The sequence below is a fragment of the Antechinus flavipes genome, chromosome 2 (assembly GCF_016432865.1).
Source record: "Antechinus flavipes isolate AdamAnt ecotype Samford, QLD, Australia chromosome 2, AdamAnt_v2, whole genome shotgun sequence".
NCBI lineage: Eukaryota > Metazoa > Chordata > Mammalia > Dasyuromorphia > Dasyuridae > Antechinus > Antechinus flavipes.
The window spans coordinates 654,453,829-654,476,439 of record NC_067399.1 but is presented as its reverse complement, the minus strand read 5'-3'; the positions used below and the strand labels follow the sequence as shown (position 1 = coordinate 654,476,439).

The 22,611-nt window shown below is 48.3% G+C and overlaps 1 protein-coding gene across 1 annotated transcript in view; it reads left to right on the top strand.

Moving 5' to 3' along the window:
- LOC127546994 (A disintegrin and metalloproteinase with thrombospondin motifs 14-like) overlaps positions 1–22,611 on the top strand; it is a 64,829-nt gene that overhangs the window by 15,080 nt on the left and 27,138 nt on the right. The window contains exons 3-8 of the mRNA XM_051973861.1: positions 13,406–13,489; positions 14,042–14,198; positions 17,154–17,259; positions 17,367–17,510; positions 18,340–18,472; positions 20,901–21,014. Coding sequence (XP_051829821.1) covers positions 13,406–13,489; positions 14,042–14,198; positions 17,154–17,259; positions 17,367–17,510; positions 18,340–18,472; positions 20,901–21,014 — 738 coding nt within the window. The remainder of the gene's footprint in view (positions 1–13,405; positions 13,490–14,041; positions 14,199–17,153; positions 17,260–17,366; positions 17,511–18,339; positions 18,473–20,900; positions 21,015–22,611) is intronic.

The window sequence follows — 22,611 nt, the reverse complement described above, 5'->3', positions numbered from 1 at the left end:
AAGCCCAAGTCTTGAGATCCCAAAAGAAGATGTCTGTCTTCCAGTATCAAGTCTACTCTTCCCATTTTTTCTTTAAATAAACTATTGCTCAGTTATTTATTTATTTATTTGTTTTTGTTATATCCAATTCTTTATGACCCCATTTGGGGTTTTCTTGGCAGAAATATTAGAGTTATTTGCCATTTCTTTCTCTGGATCATTTTACAGATGAGGAAACTAAGGCAAACAGGATGAAGTGAATTGTCCCAAATTGTACAACAAGGAAGTGTCTGAGGCTGGATTTGAACTCAGGGAGATGAGTCTGGCTGACTCTTGTCCTGATGCTCTAACTACTATAGTGCCACCTAGTTGCCCTGTAAATTAAAGATAATATTATTTTCCAGTAACATTCTGGAACTTGAGGGATGTTATTGATCCTGGCCTTGGCAGAAAGCCTGTATCTGACCTTGACATGAAGGAAACAGCTCTTCAGTTCTGTTGTATTTGCTACTGAGTTAGTTCCTGTAATCTTCACTTTGTTCAGAAAGAGAAAAGGAGGGAAAGAAAGGAAGGAAGAAAAGAAAAAAGGATGAAAGGAAGGAATAAAGAATAAAGAAAAAGGAAGGGAAAGAAAGTGTCTTAATGAAGCACTTTTCATCAGCCAGGCACTGTGCTAAGTGCTGAAGAGACAAGTATAAAAGCAAACACTGCCCCTGCCCTTGAGGGGCTTACGTTCTTTTCCCCCTTTATTAATAGTATTTTATTTATCCAAATACATGCAAAGGTAGTTTTCGACATTCATCCCTGCAAAACCTTCCATTCCCAATTTTTCTCAAGCAAACAATCTGACATAGATTAAATATGTGCAATTCTTCTCAACATATTTCCACATTCGTCATGCTGCATAAGAAAAATAAGATCAAAAGGAAAAAAAAAACTCGAGAAAAAATACAAGCAAAGAAACTAATAACAAAAAGATGAAAACACTATGCTTTGATCTACATTCAGTCTCCATAGTTCCCTCTCTGGAGCTGGATGGCACTTTCTATCTATCCCAAGTCTATTAGAACGGCCTTGAACCACCACTTTGTTGAAAAGAGCCAAGTCCATTACAGTCGATGTCACACAATCTTGTTGTTAGTAAGTACAATGTTCTCTTGGGTCCGCTCACTTCACTTAGCGTCAGTTCGTGTAGGTCTTTCCAGGCTTTTCTGAAAAGCTCCCTGAAAGGAGCTTACATTCTAACGGGAGAAACGATACACAGGGAAGTGGTAGCTTTGGTGGGGGAGAGGGGCTTTAGTCCATAATATTTTAGGGATAGTGAGTGGGGCCATAAGACAGCAGGTTAGCACATCCCATCTAGGAGCCTTGGCAGAGTTGATTTAATCATGGCTCATGGTTTCAGCCCATCTCTGTGATCCTATGAAAGGAACAAAGAAGGGTTAAATAGAAAAGGAGCTTGTCGCCATCTTGGCGGTTCTGAGGTGAGTGATAGGACTGGTCTAAGGCCATTCTCAATGACTGTGAATATAGTTCCTAAAGGCAGATTGTTTTAAAATCAAGTTTTATAGGAATGTCACTGAGCTTAGAATCAGAGGACCCAGATTTAAATTCATCCTTTGCCCCTGTCGTGTGATCTTGGACAGACCGCTTCCCCTCTCTCTGCCTTACTTTCCTCATGTGTAAATTGAGGATATTGAATCTCATGGTCTCTAGAATTGGTTCCTCCAGATTCAATAGGGGAGGCTATTATTTTATTTAACTTCCCAGGATTCAAAGTTGTGATTTCTCTTTCAGCTCCTCAACCACTGGCTTCCTTTTAACTAATGATTTTTTTGTTTAAATTGTTGTCAAGTCTTTCATCTTGCAGAGGAAACTGAGACCTAGAGAGAAGTGATCTTTTCAAGGTCATACAGTCACGAAATAGCTGCCAAAACAACTTCTGCCTCCAGATCTTTCCACCCTTTCCACCCTTCACAGATTCATTTCCAGTTCTCGGTGCATATTAGCTTTGTGATCTTGAAAAGGGTGACTTTGGGTTGGACTGACTGTAGATTCTGGGATCCCTTCTGAGCCTCAGTTTCCCCATCTGTACGATGAGGATACTAGAACTTTCATGCTTTCTCTCTCACAGTGGGGGTGGTTGTGAAGAAAATACTTGTAAAGCTTGAAAGCTGGGAAATAGGAGGCAGCCTGCAGAAACACCCAAAGAGCCTGGTCCTGTAGAACTGGGTGACCTTGGCCAACTCTTCCCAGGGTTGCCTGGCTGGCAGATAAATGGGAAATGTGGGGCGCCAGGGGGAGGGGTCTTGGCTCAGCTTTTAGAGCCCTGGATCTGCTTTCCCCTGAGTGATGCCATTTCCGGAAGGCTCATGAACTCTGGGAGTCCTGGTGTCATGAATACTGCAGAGTGTCTGGAACACGGGAGTGAGTGATAAATGCCAGCCATTGTTGCCTTTATGAAAGGGACCCTGTTGGGGTGAGGCGGCCTGAACAGAGGAGAGAAGTGGGGCTCTTAGGAGTGGCTGGTGGGGCAGAGGAAGAACCAGCCTGGGGTGTGGGGCTGGAGGGCCTGTGGCCAGCCAGGCTGCACGAAAGGCCCCTCACCTCCTCCAGGCCCCAGATAGCCGAGGGGAACAAGGGCACCTTTAAGAGGGATATAATAAACACTCCAGACTGGACCCTTTGAAGCTCAGAGCTCTGAACCAGAGAAGCAGCTCCCTCAGAGCTTTAGCTTAGCCTCGGGCAGTTGGGTAATGGATCTTGAACTTAAGCCTCCACAGCAAAGCTGCCCAGGCTTCTGGACTGTGGCTCAGGATGAGGTAGGGGCCTCCTTAATCTCAGCCACAGAATCGGAGAACCTCAGAGCTCGAGGGACCTTTGAGGCTGCCCCAGCCAACCTATCCCTGAAAAAGAGGACCCTCTGAGCCCCCCAATAAGTAGTTCCCAAGGACTGCTGCTTTCCACTGTCACCCAGGGCTAAGGCTACTGATGGCAGGAAGCCTGAGTTGTTCTCTTGGCATTTTCCCCAATTACTCCTGTTTGTTTTCTTTTTTCGGTGCACAGGCTTGTGAATGCTTCTGTGTTCTGGGACCCTTCCAGTTCTGATGTTCTGTCTACGGTTCTTCTCTGATGTTCTATATGCTAAGGACCCTTCCAAGTCTGACATCCTATGTCTCCAGTGCCCCTCTGACATGATGTGTTCTTAGGCCCCATTTGGGTCTGACATTCCATGTCTCTGCTTCCTCTCTGACATTCTGTGTTCTAAGGGCCCTTTCAGGTCTGACATCCTATGTCTCCAATTCCTTTCTGAAATTCTGGATTCTAAGACCCTTCCAAGTCTGACATTCTATGTCTCCAGTTTCTCTCTGACCTTCTTTGTTCTAAGCTCCTTCCAGGTCTGACATCCTATGTCTCTAATTCTTTTCTGAAATTCTAGGTTCTAAGACCCCTTCCAAGTCTGACATTCTATGTCTCCAGTTCTTCTGTGACATTCTGTGTTCTTAGGCCCCATGCAGGTCTGACATTCTATGTTTCTGGTTCTTCTCTGAACTTCTGTGTTCCAAGCTCTCTTCCAGCTTTCATGTTCTAAGGGTTCTCTGAATTCTCATACTCTTTATGTCCTAAGGGTCTCAAAACTCACACATTTTATGCCCTTTGATCTAACCTGACATTCAGGGATCCTATAGTTGTGTCAGGCACCTGTTCCAGGTTGAATACACTTGGAAACTGTATTAGCCTAAAATCAGGAAGAGGAAGTTGGCCACCCAGGTTTGGAAGTCTGCCAACTCAGCTGCACCCTTGAGGGGGAATGATTTTGCAATCCGAGGAAATCCCCTTTTAAAAACCGTCTTGCCTGTGTGTCTTTGGGATGAACGGCCTTAACTTCTTTGGGGAATGACGATTCATCCTCTAACTGCTGAGAAGGGGGTATTCAGGTCCAGACCGGGCCAGGGCTGCCTTATAGAGTGCCTGCAGCAAGGCTTCCATCCTCGTCTCTGTCCCTCCTTCCTCCTCTCTGTGCCAGAGAAACCAGGGCAAACAGCAAGCAGATTTCTTCCTAATTTCCCTCCCGTCACACTCTCCCACTCACCTTAGAGGCAGTCCAAGTCTGAAAGGTATTCTGGGAGGGAATAGATGAGGTTGGAAGAAGGGGTTTCTTAAGAGGGAGAATTGTAACATGGTACAAACAAACCTTGGACACCCACCAGCAGTTCTTCTTCTTCTTCTTCTTCTTCTTCTTCTTCTTCTTCTTCTTCTTCTTCTTCTTCTTCTTCTTCTTCTTCTTCTTCTTCTTCTTCTTCTTCTTCTTCTTCTTCTTCTTCTTCTTCTTCTTCTTCTTCTTCTTCTTCTTCTTCTTCTTCTTCTTCTTCTTCTTCTTCTTCTTCTTCTTCTCCTCCTCCTCCTCCTCCTCCTCCTTCCTCCTTTTCCTCCTCCTCCTCCTTCTTCTTTTTCTTCCTCCTCCTCCTCTTCCTTCTTTTTCCTCCTCCTCCTCCTCCCTTTTCCTCCTCCTCCTCCTCCTCCTCCTCCTCCTCCTCCTCCTCCTCCTCTTCCTTCTTTTTCCTCCTCCTCCTCCCTTTTCCTCCTCCTCCTCCTCCTCTTCCTTCTTTTTCCTCCTCCTCCTCCCTTTTCCTCCTTCTCCTCCTCCTCTTCTTCCTCCTCTTCCTCCTCTTCCTCTTCCTCCTCCTTCTCCTCCTCCTTCTTTTCCCTCCTCCTCCTCCTCCTTCTTCTTTTCTTTTTCTCTTCTTCCTCCTCTTCTCTTTCTGCTCTTCCTGCTCCTCCTTCTTTTCCTTTATTTTCCTCTTCCCTTAAAGCTGACCTTAAAGCCGTGGTCCTAGTGGACCAAGCTCAATATTAATTATCAATGGGACCAAAACAGTTGATGCACTTTTAGATTTCCCTGATAGATGCAGTGCCACCATGAGGGAGGTCGTTGTCTTGCCCTGGTCTCCTGCCATGCTCAGGCTCCTTAGGGAGGATTGGGTTTCATTCTGGGCACCATATTTGATGAAGGACGGCAACTGGCTGACTTGTGCCCTGAAGAATGTGGCCAGGATGGTGAGGGATGAATTGGTGGATATTTGTCTGGTAGAAGTAGACTCCTGGAGGAGGTCATGACTGTCCGTTACTTGGCTGAAGGCAGACTTTTATGATGCAGAGAGTTTTCAGAAAACCTGGGCAGCCACTGATTATCTGTGCTCCGTGATCAAGCCTCCATTTCCCCATCTGTAAAAGGGGAGGATTGGGCTGTCTGGCCTCTGAGAGCGCCTGCAGCTCTAGATTCTGTGTGACTTCACAGGGGTGTGCCTCAGTTTCTCTCTGTAAAAACGAGGGGTTGGACTAGATGGCCTCTGAGGTTTCTCTGGCACTTGATCAGTGATCCTAGCCCAGCCCCTCTCATTTTACACACGGGGATACAAAGGTCTGCAAGGTAAAGTGATTGTCAGGGGCATCTGGTCCCAGAGGGGCAGTGCCAGGATTTGAACCAAGCGTGCCCGATCGTGGAGCCAGGGCTCTTTCCACTAGGCTGCGGCTGCCGAGTAGGTGCTCCCAGGCAGGAAGCTGCTGGGCTCAGACATTCCCCCATGGTGCCAGGCTCTGCAGCTGCAGGAGGCTCAGGGACAGCGTGAGCAGAGGGAGGGACGGCTGCCCAGCTCTGGAGGGCATTCCCTCCCTGCCCAGCCCACTCGGCTGGCTTTCCGCCCAGCTGGAAGCCCCAGGTCATCAGCCACACAGCCGAGGAGTTAACCATACCCCCTGGCTGACGCCACTTGTTATAACAGGCCCTGGCCCGGGGCCACTGTGGCGCCTCCCGCCCCTTGGCATGGCTTATAGCCCAGCATTAAGAGGGCTGTGGCTGAGCAGGTCAGAGTCAGAGCCAAGCCAAGGGAACATGGGATGGCAGACTTGGTCTCGTTCAACCCCCCCTCCCTCTATTGAACAGATGGGGAAACTGAGGCTCAGAGAGCACCATATGCAGGATCACAGATTTAAAACTGGAAGATCACTCAGAGAGCATCCAATCCGACTCCCCTCACTGAACAACTGAGGCTTTAATAGACTAATCCTGGGTCACACAGGTAGGAAATGGTAGAACTGAGATGTGAACCCAGCTCTGTTAAGTCCAGATTCAATGTTCTTTCCAATACACCGCCTCCTCCTAGTCCATGCCTTCCTTCCCATTCCCACAGCCACGCAGTTGGGTCTGGCCATTATTGTTTCTTGTCTGGATGCCAGTCTCACAGGCAGGTTCTTACTTCCAGTTCCTTGCCCCTCTAACCCAGCCTGCACCTTCCTCGCAGCTTGGTCCGCAATTCGCCAAACGTTTTTTGGGCTCCCGTGCGTGTGAAGCACTGTCTTAGGTCTTCTTAGTATACACGTACGACCGTTTTATTTCTCTGTTCAAAGACCTTCACTGGCTTCCTGTTTCCTGCTTCACAAAGGCCGGTGAACCTTCTTCCACTTCCTTTGTTGGATGTCAAGCTCTATCTGTTCGCCCAACCACACTAGTGCCCAGTCCCATGCTATATACCAACATTCTGGGGGGAAAGGAGGCAGATGTGATTTCTGAGCAGCTGTTGGTGAGCTTTCTTCTTTGAGGCAATTGGGCTTAAGTGTCCAGGGTAACCCAGCAGGTAAGTGTCTGAGGCCATATTTGAGCTCAGATCCTCCTGACTCCAGGGCTGGTACTCTATCCTAGCTGCCCCCTCACCCCTTTTCTTTCCCAGTAATCTTTAAAAGAACATGGAGGCCAATTCTGCTCGGCTCCAGAGAACAGAACTAGGAAGTACAGGGGGAGGTTCCAGAAAGGAGGACGTAGACTATATATGGGAAACCTCTTTAACCATCAGAGCTGCCCAAACCATTTCATGTTGCCTTTCTCTTTTTCCATGCTCAGCACAAGGTGGGGGAGAGCTAAAGTGGGGAAAGTTGGTCATCTAGTTCAATACCTCATTTTACAGATGAAGAAACTGAGGCCCCGGGAGGCTGTGATTTATCTAAGAGTATACATAGGAAGTTAGAAGGGACTTCAGAGACATTCCTCCATGTTATAGATGGGGAAACTCATGAAGTCCTGACAGGTGGGGTGACTTGCCTAAAGTCACACAGATATGTGAAGCTCCAACTTGTCATGGATATTGTGGAAAGGATTCCAGTTTGAATACAGAGGGATGAAATCACTTTTGAAGTTTTCCATAGAAATTAGAGCAGAAACTTATAATTTTTGAAAATTCCCTTTGGAGAGGTGAGGAAACTGAGATCCAAAGAGGTCAAGTGAATTCTAGAAAATCACACAATTAGTAAATAGCAGAGCTGGGATTTGAACTCTGGTCTTCTGGCTCCAAATCCAGTGTTCTTTCCAGCTCTGAAGTTTCAAAACATAGGCAGAATCGATTATTCTTTTCTACTAGCCTGGGAGAGAACTGTCAGTCAGTCAGTTAGTCAACAAACACTTAGTAAACACTTATTTTATGGACTAAGACCTGGTAAAACAAAGACAGAAATGATTGTAAAGAAATAGAGCGATTAGGCATAATTTCATAATTCATCCTCCACCCTTTCTGTTCTTCCCTCGGTCTTTCCTTACCAGGAGTCCCAGCCATTGAGCTGTAGCACTTCCTGTTTCTCTACCACCAGACTCACTGTCAGGCAAATGGAATAACATAGTCACAGAGCCAGATAACTCTGGGAGCCATCTAGTATAATCTCTTCTATAAATGAGGAAACTGAGGCTTCAGAGGGTTGTCAATTGCTTGAGGTCATACAGATTAGTAACAGAGGCATGATTTGAATGCCCGTTCCTCCTCCGTCTGACTCCAAAGCCCGTGCTTGCCCCACCAAGCTACCCTGACTCTTGGAGAGTGAGGGGGAGCAATTATTGTTAGAGCCGTGGAGGGGATTCTGTCCATTCTTGATGTTATGGGCTCAGCAGACGGGGGAATGATTACTGATCAGCTGAGCAAGCAGCCCTACTAGGGCATAGCGTTCTAAGGCTGCTGGGAAGTCGGTGAGTTGGTGGAAGGAGAGCCTGGCCGGGCACTGGGAGCTGCTGCTTGGTGAGAAGAGAACGTTTAGTCAGAGCAGAGGGAGGAGGGAGTGCTGGGAGGAGGCCAGGGGTTGGAGAAGCCCAGAGAATTTGGTCTTGAGTCCTCTCCCCTTAAGTCGTCATTGTGGTACGCGGTCGTGTTTACAGGGATTTGGGTTGGTCTGGGTCATGCCTCTTATTGCCTGCTGAATAGCCCACACACAGCCTGGACCAGTGTGAAGAATGAGTGATGATGGAGCTTTGGAGTCAGAGCCAGGGCAGGCCTGCCTGTCTGAATGGTCCCAGCTGAACTCGAGACTGCAAGATGAGAGCTGAAAGGAGCGTTAGAACACAGTGCCACAGCTGGGAGGCATGGCAGACAGGGAGGGGACAAGGAGAAGCAGTTATTAAGTGCCTACTGTGTGCCAGGCCCTGTGCAAATGGCTTTACAAATATTATTTAATTTGATCCTCACACCAACCCTGGAAGGAAGGGGCTGTTATTATCTATATTTTACCGTTGAAGAAACTGAGGCCAAAAGGATGAAGTTATTTGCTCAGTCACACATTTAATTAATTAGTGAATGCCTGAGGCATGATTTGAGACAGCATGGGATGAGAGGTCTAGAGCTGAAAGTGATTTCAGACCTCATGCAGTCTGAACCCCCTCCCTTTACAGATGAGGAAACTGAGAGCAAGGGGGATGAACTATCCTAGAATCTTAGATGTGGAGATGAAGAAATTGTATGGGCCATCTTGTTTAACTCCATTTCACAGTTGAAAAAACAGATTTTCTGAGGTTAAATAACTTGATCAAGATCATGTAGGTAGTGATAGAGTCAAGATCCTCTGAGTGGCTCACCTAGAACCTGTTTGGTTAATCTCATTTTGTAGGCTGAGAACTGATCCTCTGAGTGGCTCACCTAGAACCTGTTTGGTTAGTCTCATTTTGTAGGGGGAGAGATTGAAACGGATATTTGGGAAGGGACTTAATCTAGTCTACAGAGGAGGATAGGATTGTTCAGCTACGTATCTGGAAGTCTCATTGCAATATGGGATATCCCCAAAGTCTTAGTGTCATTTTAAGCTGTTAGAGCTCCATCCCATAATCATCCATACTGGCACGGCAGTTTTCTGGGGTGAAGTAGCCCCCTAGCTCCTATGCCCCCCTGCCACACATACCTGGCTGCCATGGCTGATGCTTCCAGTCCTGTTCCTAGAGTCCTCTCAAATCTGGTGCTCTCTGGGGTCATCTCACAGCTTCAGTCTGAAAGTCTTCCAAAACTGGACCTGACCTGACCTGGCCAGGGAGATGGATTCCAAGTTGATGGTGGTCATGATTGCCTTAATTCAGGCCTTCAGTGGCACTGCCACCTTGTTAAGGCAGGCGCTTTCTTTGGTGCATATTATAATTTATCTACACTTTCACTCCATTAATCAACAAATATCTATTGATCTGCTATGCTAAGCAACAGGGACACTGTATAGAGCAAAAACAAAACCTGTCTCTGCCTTGAGGAACATGCATTCTCTTCTCCAATATGGCTCCTTCCCGTGTCACTTATCGGTCCTCTCTAGAGGACGTACTAAGTTCTTTGGAAGTGTCTCTCTGCTTCATCTTGGGGATAACACAATAGTGCTCAGGCTCCTTGGTAAATCCTCAGTCATGGCTCCTATGTCACTTCTTAAGCAGATCCTCACTGGCTTCCTTCCACCCACTGTACTGTCTACTGCAATTGTTTTTTAATTGTCTTTCAGATTTTCCCTAGTTCATGGCCCCATAGTCAAAAAGGACACTGGGGTTTTACTGGAATGGGAAATGTGGAATCCTGTAAAGAACAGCATGGTTTAATAAATATGAATAGCCTCATCTCCTCCTCCTTTTCCTTTTCCCTCTTCTCCTCTTCCCTCTTCTTTTCCTCCCTGTCTTCCTCCTTCACTTCCTTTTTTCCTCCTCTAATTTCTTCTTCTCTTCTCCCTCTCCCACTGTCTCCTTCTCTTTATTCTCTTCCTCTTCCTCGTCTTCCTCTCTCTTCTTTTTTTCTTCTATTTCTCCTTGTCTTTCTTTTCTTCCCTCTCCCCTTCCTCCCGTTAAATTCCAGGCCCAGTTTATTGTAAGCACTACTCAGTGCTCTTCCCATTCTACAGCTTCTCATAATTGACACTTTTCATCCACTTGGTTTGTCCAACTGAGACAGCTTTGTAACGGATTCTACATCTTGGGTTGGAGGTGGTTATCAAGCTGACCCCCTCATTTTACAGATGAGACAACTGAGGCCCACAAGTCCAAGATCACCCAATAGTAAGTGGCACATCTAAAATTTAAACCCAAGTCATTGATCTAGCATTGGAAGAAACCCCCAAAATTGTCTTGTCCAACCTTCCCATTTTGCAGATGAGGAAACTGAGTCCCTAGGGAATTAAGTAACCTTCCCAAGATCACACAGCTAGTAAATGTCAAAGGCAGGATTCCAACTCAATTCCTCTTATGTGAGAACCAAAGCTCATTTCATTGGACCGTGCTCCTTCCAAAGCCCCTGTATCCTGGGCATAACCCCACAGTTTTCCCTCACCCTTTAAGGGGACAGGATGGTTTAGTGGAAGGGGTTTGGAACCAGATAATGGCAGGTTCAAATCCTGTTCCACTGCTTAGCTAATCCCAGGGGGACTTTTGGGAATCATCTCATTTCTCTACATCTTTTTCTACAAGATGAGCAGGGTTGGGTTAAAAGGTACCCCAGGATCCTTCCAGCTATAAATTCATGACTGTACCCACTCCCAGACCAAATGTGGTGGTGGGACATTCAGTTAAATTTAGCAAATATTTATTAAGAAGCTATTATGTACAAGACACTTGTTTGGGGGCATAATGAATAGAACACTGGGCATAGTGACGGGAATATCTGGAGTTCAAATTCAGACTCAGCTACTTAATAGCTATGAGATCTTGGGCAAGTCATTTAACTTGTTTGCCTTAAGTTTTTTCAACTATAAAATGGGAATAATAACAGTACCTTGTTCGGAAGATTGTTATGAGGGTAAAATGAAACATTTATAAAGACTTAAAATAGTCCCTGACGCATAGTAGATGCAATAAATGCTTGTTCTCGTCCCCTGTTCTCCACTGTCCTAGATGCTGGAGTCAGAATATGTGAAGACAAAGTAAACAGTTCTTGCTCCGCAGGAGATTCAATACTAACCCATCCAAATACATACAGAGTTATAAAATAAATTCAGAATTAATTTTGTAGGACTATTCAGATTTGTAATAGATTTTATTTTTCTCAGCTTCTTAATGATGGGGAAAGAAGAGGGAGAGAGACAATTAAGAACTGAAAATACAATGAAGAAACAACTCAAGATGGGAAAGTCATTGACGGTTCGCCCTTCTGGGTCTGATTTTCATCACCTGTAAAATTAGGGCAGATTAGATGATCTCTAACTCCCATTTTCTTTCTAAATTCTAAAGTGTTTGTGAAAATAGTTCTGTTTAGATATTTTCAGTGGTGGATCACTAAATCAAAGGGTGTGGTCACTGTTATGATCTATCAGTTGCCAGGTTATTTGCCAGAAAGATTGCTGTGGTTTGCAATGACATCAGCAATGTATGTGTACCTGTTTACTCACAGACTCACCAATATTGAGGTTTAAAAAACAAAACTCATTCCTGTTCTTTTTTGCCCGCTATATGATGGTGAGCTTGTTTTATTTTGCCTTGTTCTGATTATTAACTTATAGCATCATAGGTTTAGAGCTAGAAGGGGATTTTAAAGTGATTTAGTTCAAACATGTTGTTTTACAGATGGAGAAACTGAGACCACAGTGGCAAGTGACACACCCAAGATTATAAGTAGAATTTAAGGTAGAATTTGAGCCCAGAGTCAATGTTCTATCTATTTCCTACCACAGCTGTCAGCTCCAGTTTGCACTATTAATTCATAGTCTTTGATATTCTATATTCTAGAGTCTCACGATTTTCTAGTTCTAGCATTTTATGTTTTATGTAAGTGATCCTCTCAGCTCTGACATTCTATGCTCTAGTCTAAGGTTCCTCTCAGCTCTGACATTCTAGGTTCTATAGTCTAAGGTTCCTGTCAGCTCTGACATTCTATACTCTAGTCTAAGGTTCCTGTCAGCTCCGACATTCTAGATTCTATAGTCTAAGGTTCCTGTCAGCTCCGACATTCTAGATTCTATAGTCTAAGGTTCCTGTCAGCTCTGACATTCTAGGTTCTATAGTCTAAGGTTCCTCTCAGCTCTGACATTCTAGGTTCTATAGTTTAAGGTCCCTCTCAGTGATGACATTCTAGGTTCTATAGTCTAAGGTCCCTCTCAGCAATGACATTCTATGTTCTAAATGGTCTAAGATTCCTCTCAGCAGTGACATTTCTTGCCTTGTAGTAATGTCTCTCAGCCTCAGTTTACTTGTAAGTTGAAGATAACAACAGCACCTGATTCACAAGGTCACTGTGGTGAGCAGATGGGATACTGTCTGTCAGCGCTCGGCAGACTTAGCATACTCTATAACAGTCAGCTCTGACTATTTCCCAGAGATGAGCAGAAGTCTAATTTTGGCTGGCTGGCTGAAGAGACACAAGACAGGGAGATTAGTGAGATGGTTGCTGTAGTGGAAGGAGCTCCGGCCTTTTAGAGCTAAAAGGCTAATTCCCTGAGGGACTTAGGGGAGCTCACTCCTCCACACTGGCCTGCAGTCTCTGCACTTGAAAGAGCTGTACCCTTAGAACAGAGATGGTCAGAACTGAAAGGACAGTTAGAATTTTGGAGCTGGACAGACCATTAGAATACAGCGTGTCAGAGCTACCTGGAAGGGCCCATGGAGGAGGCTGCTTGTCCCCTTCATAAAGGAGAGTCTGGAGGCAAGGAGATGAAGGGGAAGGAAAACTAAGCTGGGAAAGCCTGAGGTCTGCAGACCCTTCCCTTCCTCAATTCCTTAATGGCCAAGGAGATTTTTCAGCTGAGAGCTGACATCTTCAGGATGTCAGGAAAGGGAAAGGCGATGATGGACAAGAACATGGCGGCCGGAGCTCTGCATCTGGTCAGAGGATCTGAATGTCCATACCAGCTTGGATACTGACCAGTTGGGTGACCTTTTCTGGGTCAAAATGAGGGGCTTTAGCTGAAGGGTCAGCATGGGGTAGTGGAAAGAGGCTGGGATGGAGCTGGAGGGCCCAGCTTCAAATCCTTGCTCTTCTGTTGACCTGAATGATTTTGGCCAAGTCAAGTCCTGTCCTGGAAAATTAATTTCCCTCCCTGTAAGATGAAGAGAGCTGGCTTAGATCAGCATTAAAGCCTGAGACCAACTGGCTTGTGGAGTCTACAGGTATCGGTGACTTCTCTTCTCTGCAAGTGCTAGCCCATGTTCTCTCCTTCCCTTCTGCAGGTGGATGAGATCTACCATGATGAATCCCTGGGAGTGCATATGAACATCGCCTTGGTGCGGATGATCATGGTGGGCTACCGACAGGTAAGCCTTGTCATCAGGCAGGAAGCTAGCAAGTCTCGGGTCATCCATGGGGCGGAGGATGGGGGCCGGTTTCCACATTCTGAGCAGGGAAGAGAGATAGGACTTGGGATGGACAATGAAGAGTTTTGGGAGACCCTTCAGGTGGAAGTGAGTGTGGGGAGCAATGGAATTGGTTTCTGAGATCCAGGTAGGGATGGAGAGGATTTCCCAGGAGAGCTCTGAAGTGTGCTAGGAAGTTTTGGGATTATGGGATTGCCCAGGATAGTCTCATGGGCATTCTAGACCTTGAGAACCTCTTCAATCCTGGGCTCAGGATAACAGAATTTAGGGCTGTCAGGAGCTTCGAAGGTCGCCTAGTCCGACCTTTTCACTTTATAGCTGAGGAAACAGAGACCCTGGGAGGTTAAATGGTACTTGCCAGTAGGGTCAGAGGTGGGATTTGAACTCAGGCTCACTCGGTGCTCTTTCCGCTTCGCGGGCACCGATTCCGTTCTAATGCATGGCAACAAGGTTGACCCGGCTCTGGTTCTGTACTCCCCAAACTCCTTCCAGTCTCTGAGCCTGATTGAGCGAGGGAACCCGTCCCGGAGTCTGGAGCAGGTGTGCCGCTGGGCCCACTCCCAGCAGCGTTCCGACCCTGACCACGCCGAGCACCACGACCACGCCGTTTTCCTCACGCGGCAGGATTTTGGTCCCGCAGGTATGCAAGGTACTGTATTCCCCATAGACGGGTGCGCAGCTGGCCGGAGGGGAAGAAGGGAGAGAGGAGCCCCCAGCCCCGCCCATGCCCACCGCTCCGCCCAGCCTCAGGACTGCAAAGAGGGGTTTTTCCAGCCCTCTCTCTGAGCCTTCGAACCCACGCGTGGGGAAGGTTTGCGAAACGGCCTTTGCTGTCGGCAGAATCAGGGGCTTCCTTGAGGGCGTCACGAGGATGGCGTATTTCACGAGCTGTGGGAGAACTTTGATGTAAATCTCGCTTCTCTTACTCACCAGCTGGGGGGCAAGACAGTTCTCCCGAGGGGTGCCTCACTTCCCTCCTTTGGCAAATGAGAAACATGGGACACGCGATTTCCGAAATCCCCACCAGCTCTCCATCCCAGGGGCCTCAGCCACAGGGAGACAATGAACAATTAGAATGACGCTCCAGAGCCGATTAAATCGAAAACAAACAAACGTCAACTTGGAGTGCTGAACTTGGCTAGCTCATGGAGGTGCTTGATTGCTTGTTGATTGATTAGAGTCACTTCCCTGAGGAATTAGGCTCTTCCCTAAGCCTCTATTTCCTCATCTATAAAATGGGAATATTTTTTTTTTTTGGGGGGGGGGAGGCAGCTAGGTGGTGCAGTGGATAGAGCACCAGCCCTGAAGTCAGGAGGACCTGAGTTCAAAACTAGTCTCAGACACATTTCCTAGCTGTGTGACCCTGGGCAAGTCACTTAATCCCTCAGAATTGCCTCAGAAAAAAAAAGGGGGGAATATTAACACCAGCCCCATCTGTATATCAGAGCTATTGTGAGGAAAAGTGTTTGATTCAATTTTTGGTACAGGGAGCAAACCCTTCTCTTTCTTAACGGTTGGGCCTGAGAACCTGAGCTGTATCAGTTATCAATATTCTTAAATTGGATTGAATTGATCCCCTCTGCTTCCTGGATCTTCTCAAATCCTTATGAAAAATCTCTCGTTAATCCCAGAAAGAGAGATCCTGCTGCTTGAGCACTCATTTCCCAAGTGGAATTGAAGGAACTGAAAAGACCCGAAGATGCTGGACTGCCCAAGCAGGAAGGGCTCTCAGGGCTGGGAAGGTTCTTTCTGGATGAGCAATTAGCCAGCATTGCTTAAGACCTACTGTGTGCCAGATACGTGCTAAGAGCTGGACTACAAAGAAAGGGGAAAACCCCCAAATAATCCTTTTTCTTGAGAGTGTGCAGCCTAATGGTGGAGATGGCATCCAAACAGCCATGTAGTATAATATGCAAGCAAGAGTGAGTTAGAGGAGTCTCTGGGGAAGGTCCTGGGATTAAACAGGCCGGGGGGAAAGGCCGGGATTGACTGGGGAGGTCAGGAGGCCCTGATGAGCTCAAAGAGTGTTCCAGTACCAATGGGAGACAGCCAGAGAAAATGCACCGAGTTGGGAGAGGGAGTGTCGGGCTCTGGTGTCGTTGGACGGGGGAGTATGAGCTGGGATTCACTTGGAGCACAGAGTGTCAGACCTGGAGGGGCCTTTTGGACACGGAGTGTGGAAGGACACAGCGGGAAGGCCTCCCTTACAATCCAGGACTAGAAAGATGGAGGCTCAGTGGGCAGCAGGGCTCATGGGGTCCAGCTCTCTCATTTTACAAGTGAGGAAGCTGAATTTTGGAGGAGGAAGTAAGGGGTCCGGCCTGTGTAGCCAGAGAAGGGGCAGGGACCCGTCCCCTTGTGGCAGCCTCCTGCCATCCAGTCCTGTCTGTGACTCAGAAGCCTTCAGGAATCTTGCCTGAGCCCTGAGGGGTCGGGGCTTTGGGGCAGGGCCTGGTCCTGTGAATCCCACTGCCCTCCTTGTTAAAAGTGGAGGCTGGGCCGTCAGCAGAGGCTGCTGCGGATCGGTCAGAGCGGGAAGCCATCCTGTGGGGAAGCCTGATGGGGAGGGCTCGGCGAGTTCCCGAGGAAGGAACCCTGGGCTCCCAAGGTCCCACTAAGTCAGCATCCCTCCCGGCCTCTCTTCCTCTCTGGATTTGAGGATAGCTTGGGCTAGATTCAAATCTAGGAGGCCACTGGTTGGGAGGAGCCATCGGCCAACAGCTGGTCCACGCTTTGGGCTCCTGTCCCTGCGGCCCCAGCCTGGAATTGGTCTGACAGCTCAGGGTGGGGCCCAGAATGCAGCAGTCATGGCAGGGCCCCAGGATGGGGTGGGATGGGGCTGGATCTCCAGAGCCCTCTTTTTTCTAAGTGTCCTGCCCCCAACCCTGCTCTAACCAGCTGTGCAGCAGGCCTGGTCACTATGGGGGTGGGGAGATGTTTGGCCCAGAGCATCATTTACATTTCAGTGATACATCTCTCTCTCTCTGTCTCTCTCCATCTCTCTCTCTCTTCTCTCTCTCTCTCTCTCTCTCTCTCTCTTTTTGACTGTCTCTCTCTGTCTCTGTCTCTGTCTCTCTCTGACTCGGTTTCTCTCCATCTCTGTCTCTCTTTTTTGTCTGTTTCTCTCTCTCTCTCTCTCTCTCTCTCTCTCTCTCTCTCTCTCTCTCTGTCTCTGTCTCTCTCTTTGTCTCTCTCTGACTCTGCTTCTCTCCATCTCTGTTTCTCTTTTTTGTCTGTCTGTTTCTCTCTCTCTCTCTCTCTCTCTCTCTCTCTCTCTCTCTCTCTCTCTCTCTGTCTCTGTCTCTCTCTCTAACTCTCTCTTCTCTTTGTCTATATCTGTCTGTTTCTGTCTCTCTCCCCCTCTCTATCTCTGCTTCTCAATTTTTTACATAAATTCTTTCTCTCTACCTCTCGCTTTTCTCATCTTCCCTCTCTTTGTGTCTCTTTCAATTCCCCACCTCCATCTTTTTCTCCCTTCCTTGCTCTCTCTCCCGCCCAATCTCCCTTCCTCTCTTCTCCCCCCTCCCTTCATTTGCCCTCCTTCTGTGTCTCCATCTCCATCCTCTCCAACCCCCCATGCTCCCTCCCCTCTCTCTTCTGGCAGGGTACGCACCCGTTACTGGCATGTGCCACCCCCTGAGAAGCTGTACCCTTAACCACGAGGACGGCTTTTCCTCCGCCTTTGTGGTGGCTCATGAGACTGGCCATGTGTAAGTGACCCCCCAGAGGCCCCTGGCCGGGGTGGGGCTGGGGGAGACCCCTCTGCCGTGTGTCGGGAGCCTCCTCGACGAGCCCAGCTCAGGGGCCTTTCTCCTAGGCTAGGCATGGAGCATGATGGCCAGGGGAACCGGTGCGCAGACGAGACGAGCATGGGTAGTATCATGGCGCCGCTGGTGCAGGCCGCCTTCCACCGTTACCACTGGTCTCGCTGTAGCAAGCAGGAGCTGAACCGTTACATACAGTAGGTGCCTCCTTCGCCCCCTCCCCCTCCCGGGCCCAGAGCCTTTGTCGCGTGAGGGGGGGATCCCTAGACACAGATGTAACAGCCCCCGCAGCAGGGTCCGAGACGTGGCCCTCATGGGGCTCCGTCCCTCCGTCCCCAGCACGCCTGCCGGGGGAACCTTAAACTGTGTGTCAGATGTAATTAGGTGTCAGAGCTTCCCCTTCTGCAGCACAGTTCCTTTATGAAGCACCACTTTGCTAATGACTCCCGGAAGTAGGGGATGCATTATTATCCCCATTTTACAGATGATGAACTGAGGATAAGAGAGGTAAACACTTGCCCATGGTCACACAGTGAGTGTCAGAAGTAAGATTTGGAAGCAGGTCTCCTCACTGCTCTCACCATCAGGCCTCAGAGGCTTCCTGCCTTTGCAGATGGCCCTGAAGGATCCCTCTGTGAGGGAGAGCCTAACTCGCTCCCACCCGGCCGGGCTTCTAAGGGCCTCGGGCCCCCTGGGCTCTGCATGAGCTGGCTGAGGCTCACTGGGCATCCCGGAGCTTCCGCCACGAGTCACACCCGAGGGGTGGTCTCGGAGGGCTGGAGAACCCAGGAGGGGGGAGATGGGGGTCAGGGAAGTTTTGCCCAGTTTGGCCATGACCCAAGTGAGGGGGAAGGCGGGGTGGCAGAGGGGCAGATGGAGCTTCTTGCCGACCTCCATTGACAATGAGGCACGAGGAGGACAGAGAGGTGGACTTGAGAATCCTTGCCCTGATCCTAGTGAGTCGGGGGGGGTGTGTCCCTTCCCTGTGACACCCCTCTCCTCATGTCACCCCTCGTGTCCCCACAGCTCCTATGACTGTCTCCTGGACGACCCCTTTGAGCATCAATGGCCCCAGCTGCCCGAGCTTCCCGGGATCGACTACTCCATGGACGAGCAGTGCCGGTTCGACTTTGGTGTGGGCTATCAGACCTGCACGGCCGTGAGTACAGCCCCAGCCCCAGCCCCGGGCCTTTGCAGGGTCTGCTACCCATCAAATAGCCCTGCCTGAAGGAGGGGAAGGGGCTGGGGGCTCAGGAGAGGAGGGTCCCCGTGCTAGCTCTGCGCGCCACTCAAGGAGTCAGGCCCCAGACGGAGCTGCAGTCCTAGGAACTAGGGTCCTTCCAGTTCTGATGTCCTATGCAGGTCGATGAGTAGTAAGCTTTTATCATGCACTTACTGTATACCAGGCACAGTGAAAGTGCTAGGATATAAATACAAGCAAAAGAAAGGACATTGCCTACCCTCAAGGCGTTATATTTTAATGGGGGAAGACAACACTGGCCATTCATTACAGGGATACTACAGATTTAAGGGGCAGAATGATTTTAGTCATTTATGTATATAATTATATGTAATGGGCTGAGGCTTGAGTTGATGCACTGAGGTCCCAAGCACGTTAGGCTAAATAGTAATTGGACCATACTCTATTAATATATAAGCTTGGAGAAAGAATGACCCCGCCCACTCTTTGTGCAAGTCCTGATGTGTTGTATAGGAAATGACGATTCTGGTGGGTGGAGGCAGGGGAGGGAAAAGGAAGGGGAAGGAGAGACTTCTGGCTGGCGTCTTGACACAACTGCTCGCATTGCCATTGTGACGGCCCTTCAGCTCAGGTCCCTCTCTGCTAGCTGGCTTCCTGTCGCAGCTGCCCATGTTGCTATCACAATCTTTTTTCACCTCTTCACTTCAATAAAGATTGAAGATTTTTCCCTTAACTTGAATTCCTGACTCCGGCTGATTTTAAATACGCGGTCATTACAATTATATATTATACGTGTATATATATCTATATATCTATATAGATATATATACATACATCTCTATATATATGCACACACCCCCATACACATTTCTCTCTGTGTACCTATTTATCCATTTACCCATCTATCCATCTATCTGTCTGTGTGTCTGTGTGTCTATCTATCCATCCATCCATCTATCTATCTATCTGTCTGTCTGTCTGTCTGTCCATCCATCTATCTGAACATCTTTCTGTTTATTTTATCTATGTACTACCTTTCTGTCTATCTACCTACTTATCTATGTATCTATCTATTTATGTATCTGTGTGTCCATCCATCCATCTATCTATCTATCCATCCATCTGTCTATCTATCCATCCATCTCTACCTATCTATCCATCCATTCATCTGTCTGTCTATCTATCTATCCATCCATCTGTCTATCTATCCATCCATCCGTCTATCTATCCATCCATCTCTACCTATCTATCCATCCATTCATCTGTCTGTCTATCTATCTATCCATCCATCCATCTATCCAACTATCTGTCTATCTATCCGTCCATCTCTATTTATCCATCCATCCATCTGTCTGCCTATCTATCTATCTGTCCATCTGTTTATCTATCTATCCATCCATCTCTATCTATCCATCCATCCATCTGTCTGCTTATCTATCTATCTGTCCATCTGTTTATCTATCTATCCATCCATCTCTATCTAGCTATCCATCCATCCATTCGTCCACATGTCTGTCCATCTATCTACCTGTCTGTCCATCCATCTGTCTATCTGTCTATCTATCTATCCATCCATCTCTATCTAGCTAGCCATCTATCCATCCATCTGTCTATCTATCCATCCATCCATCTATTCAACTATCTATCTATCCATTCATCTCTATCTAGCTATTCATCCATCCATCCGGCTGTCCATCTATCTATCCATCCATTTGTCTATCCATGTATCTGAGCACTGAGGGAATTTGCTTGACTGTGCATATCCATCACAAGGCGTTTCTTTCCCTCATTTATTCGTTTTGCTCGGCTGTTTGACGTTGCTAGAAGAGCTCTCTCGGGGAATGGACACAATCTATTTGGATCGACAAAACAAAGCCACCAATTCCTCAATGACAAAAGCAGGCTCGGGGCTGGGATGGAGGTGCCCTCCAGGGGCGTGACGGGCCAGATCTGGGGAACGCACAAGGGTGACGGCCACTGTGGCCCCTCCCAATGGAGGTCCTGGAAGACTCTCAGAGGATGCTCCACTTGCACCATTCTTGAGCAGAAAGGAAGACTGGAGTTAAAATCCAATCTCAGAATCTTCCTGGCTGTGTGAACCTGGGCAATCACTTAACACTATCTGCCTCAGTCTTCTCAGCTGTACAATGGGGCTGACAATAGCCTTTACCTTCCAGGGCTCTCATGGGAAGAACACGAGATACTATTTGTCAAGTGTTCAGCCCAACACCTGGCACATGGTTAGATGTTAGAGAAACGCCCATTCCTCTCTCCCTTCTCCCATTTTATAGATGGGCAAACTGAGCAAAGAGATGTTGTGACATTGCTAACAGGTGCCCTGGCCAGGAGCCACCCCAAGCCTTTGGACCTCTGTCTTGTCTTGCAGTTCAGAACCTTCGACTCCTGCAAACAGCTGTGGTGCAGCCACCCCGACAACCCCTACTTCTGCAAAACCAAGAAGGGGCCGCCCCTGGACGGGACCGAGTGTGCCTCAGGCAAGGTGACCGGCGCTCCCCGGGGGGTGGGGCAGCAAGGTAGAGGAAGGCCACGGGGCCTCAGGGGGCTACCCCCTCCCATTCCCCTTCACGCTTCTCCTCCTCTCCCCTCTTCCCTCTCCTCTCTTCCTCCTCTTCTCCTTTCTCCTCTCCTCTTTCTCCTCCCCTCTCCTCTTTTCTCCTTCTCTCTCCTTTCTTTTCTCATTCTTTCTCTCCTTTCTCCCCTTCTCTCTCTTTTCTCTCTTCTCTGTCTCTCCTTTATGTCTTTCTTTTTCTCTTTGATGCTCACTTCTCTCCCTTCCCTCCTCCCCTCTCCTCTTCTCCTTCTCTCTCTTTCTCCTTTCTTTCTCCCTCCTCTCTTCTCTGTCTCTCTGTCTTTCTCTGTATTTCTCTTTGACGCTGTCACTTCTCTCTCTTCCCTCCTCCCCTCCCCTTTCCCTCCTCCTTCACAGGCACATCCGAGTGTGCACACACGTCCCCACATACACACACGCACACTCACGCTCTCCAAACCAGAGGGCCCCGGAAAACCCTGTGCCTCCTGCAGACTGAATGGGATGTCAGAATCAGGTTGGAAGCGGGGCTGGGGGACCGGGCTGTCTCCGTTTCCTCTCTGTCTGGGGTTTTCTTTTGTTCCTGAGAGTTCTGATTCACTTCGGGAAGCCAGCACGGACCCCTCCCCCGCCCCCAGTCAGTATGCAGAGGCTGGAGCGTGTCCCCTGGAGCTGGAGCGGCTGGGGTCCTGTTAGCTGACCCCCAGCGGCAGGGCTCTCCCCATTGGATGGGTTCTGTAGCCTCCCAGAACGGGCCGGCAGATGCGGGAGTCTGTGGCCAAAAGGCCTTGTGGCCTTGGAAAAGCCGCCTCCCTCCAGGGAGCTTCAGTTTCCTCCTCTGTAAAGTGAAGGAGGTGGACGAGTGACCTCTGAACTTCCTCTAGGTCTGATACATTAAAAGTGCTATCAATGTACAGAAAATTATCCTCATTCTCATCCTCCTCCTCCTCCTCCTCCTCATCATCATCCTCCTCATCCTCATCCTCATCCTCATCATCCCAGTTAGGTGGCACAGTGAATGGAGCACTAACTTGAGTTAGGAATACCTGGATTCACTTACTAGCTGTGAAAGACATCTGCTTTGCTTTACTTAACTATAAAATGGGTATAATAATAGCACTTACTTCCCAAGGCTGTGGTAAGGACCAAAGGAGAGAATTTCTGTAAAGTACTTAGCACAATGATTGGCACATAGTGGGCACTTCATCCGTGCTTCTCACTCCCTTTTCCTCCTCTCTCTCCTTGCCTCTTCTCCTTTCTCCTGCTTTCTCACTTCCCTTCTCCTTTCTCCTCCCCTTTCCTTCTCTCCCCCCCTTCTCCTCTCTCCTTCCCTCTTTCTCACTTCCCTTCTCCTCCGCTCTTCCTCCTCTCCTCCCCTCCCTCTCCTCCTATCCCCTCCCCTTTCCTTCTCTCTTCTTTCTCCCTCTCCTCCCTCCTCTGTGTCCAGCCCTTTGCTGATTCTTTGTGATTCTCAGGAGCAGAGGGATTGGGGCTTTGCAGCCTGAAGCAGGGAAGGGGGCAGGCTCTATTCCTGCTACTAAGTTAGTGC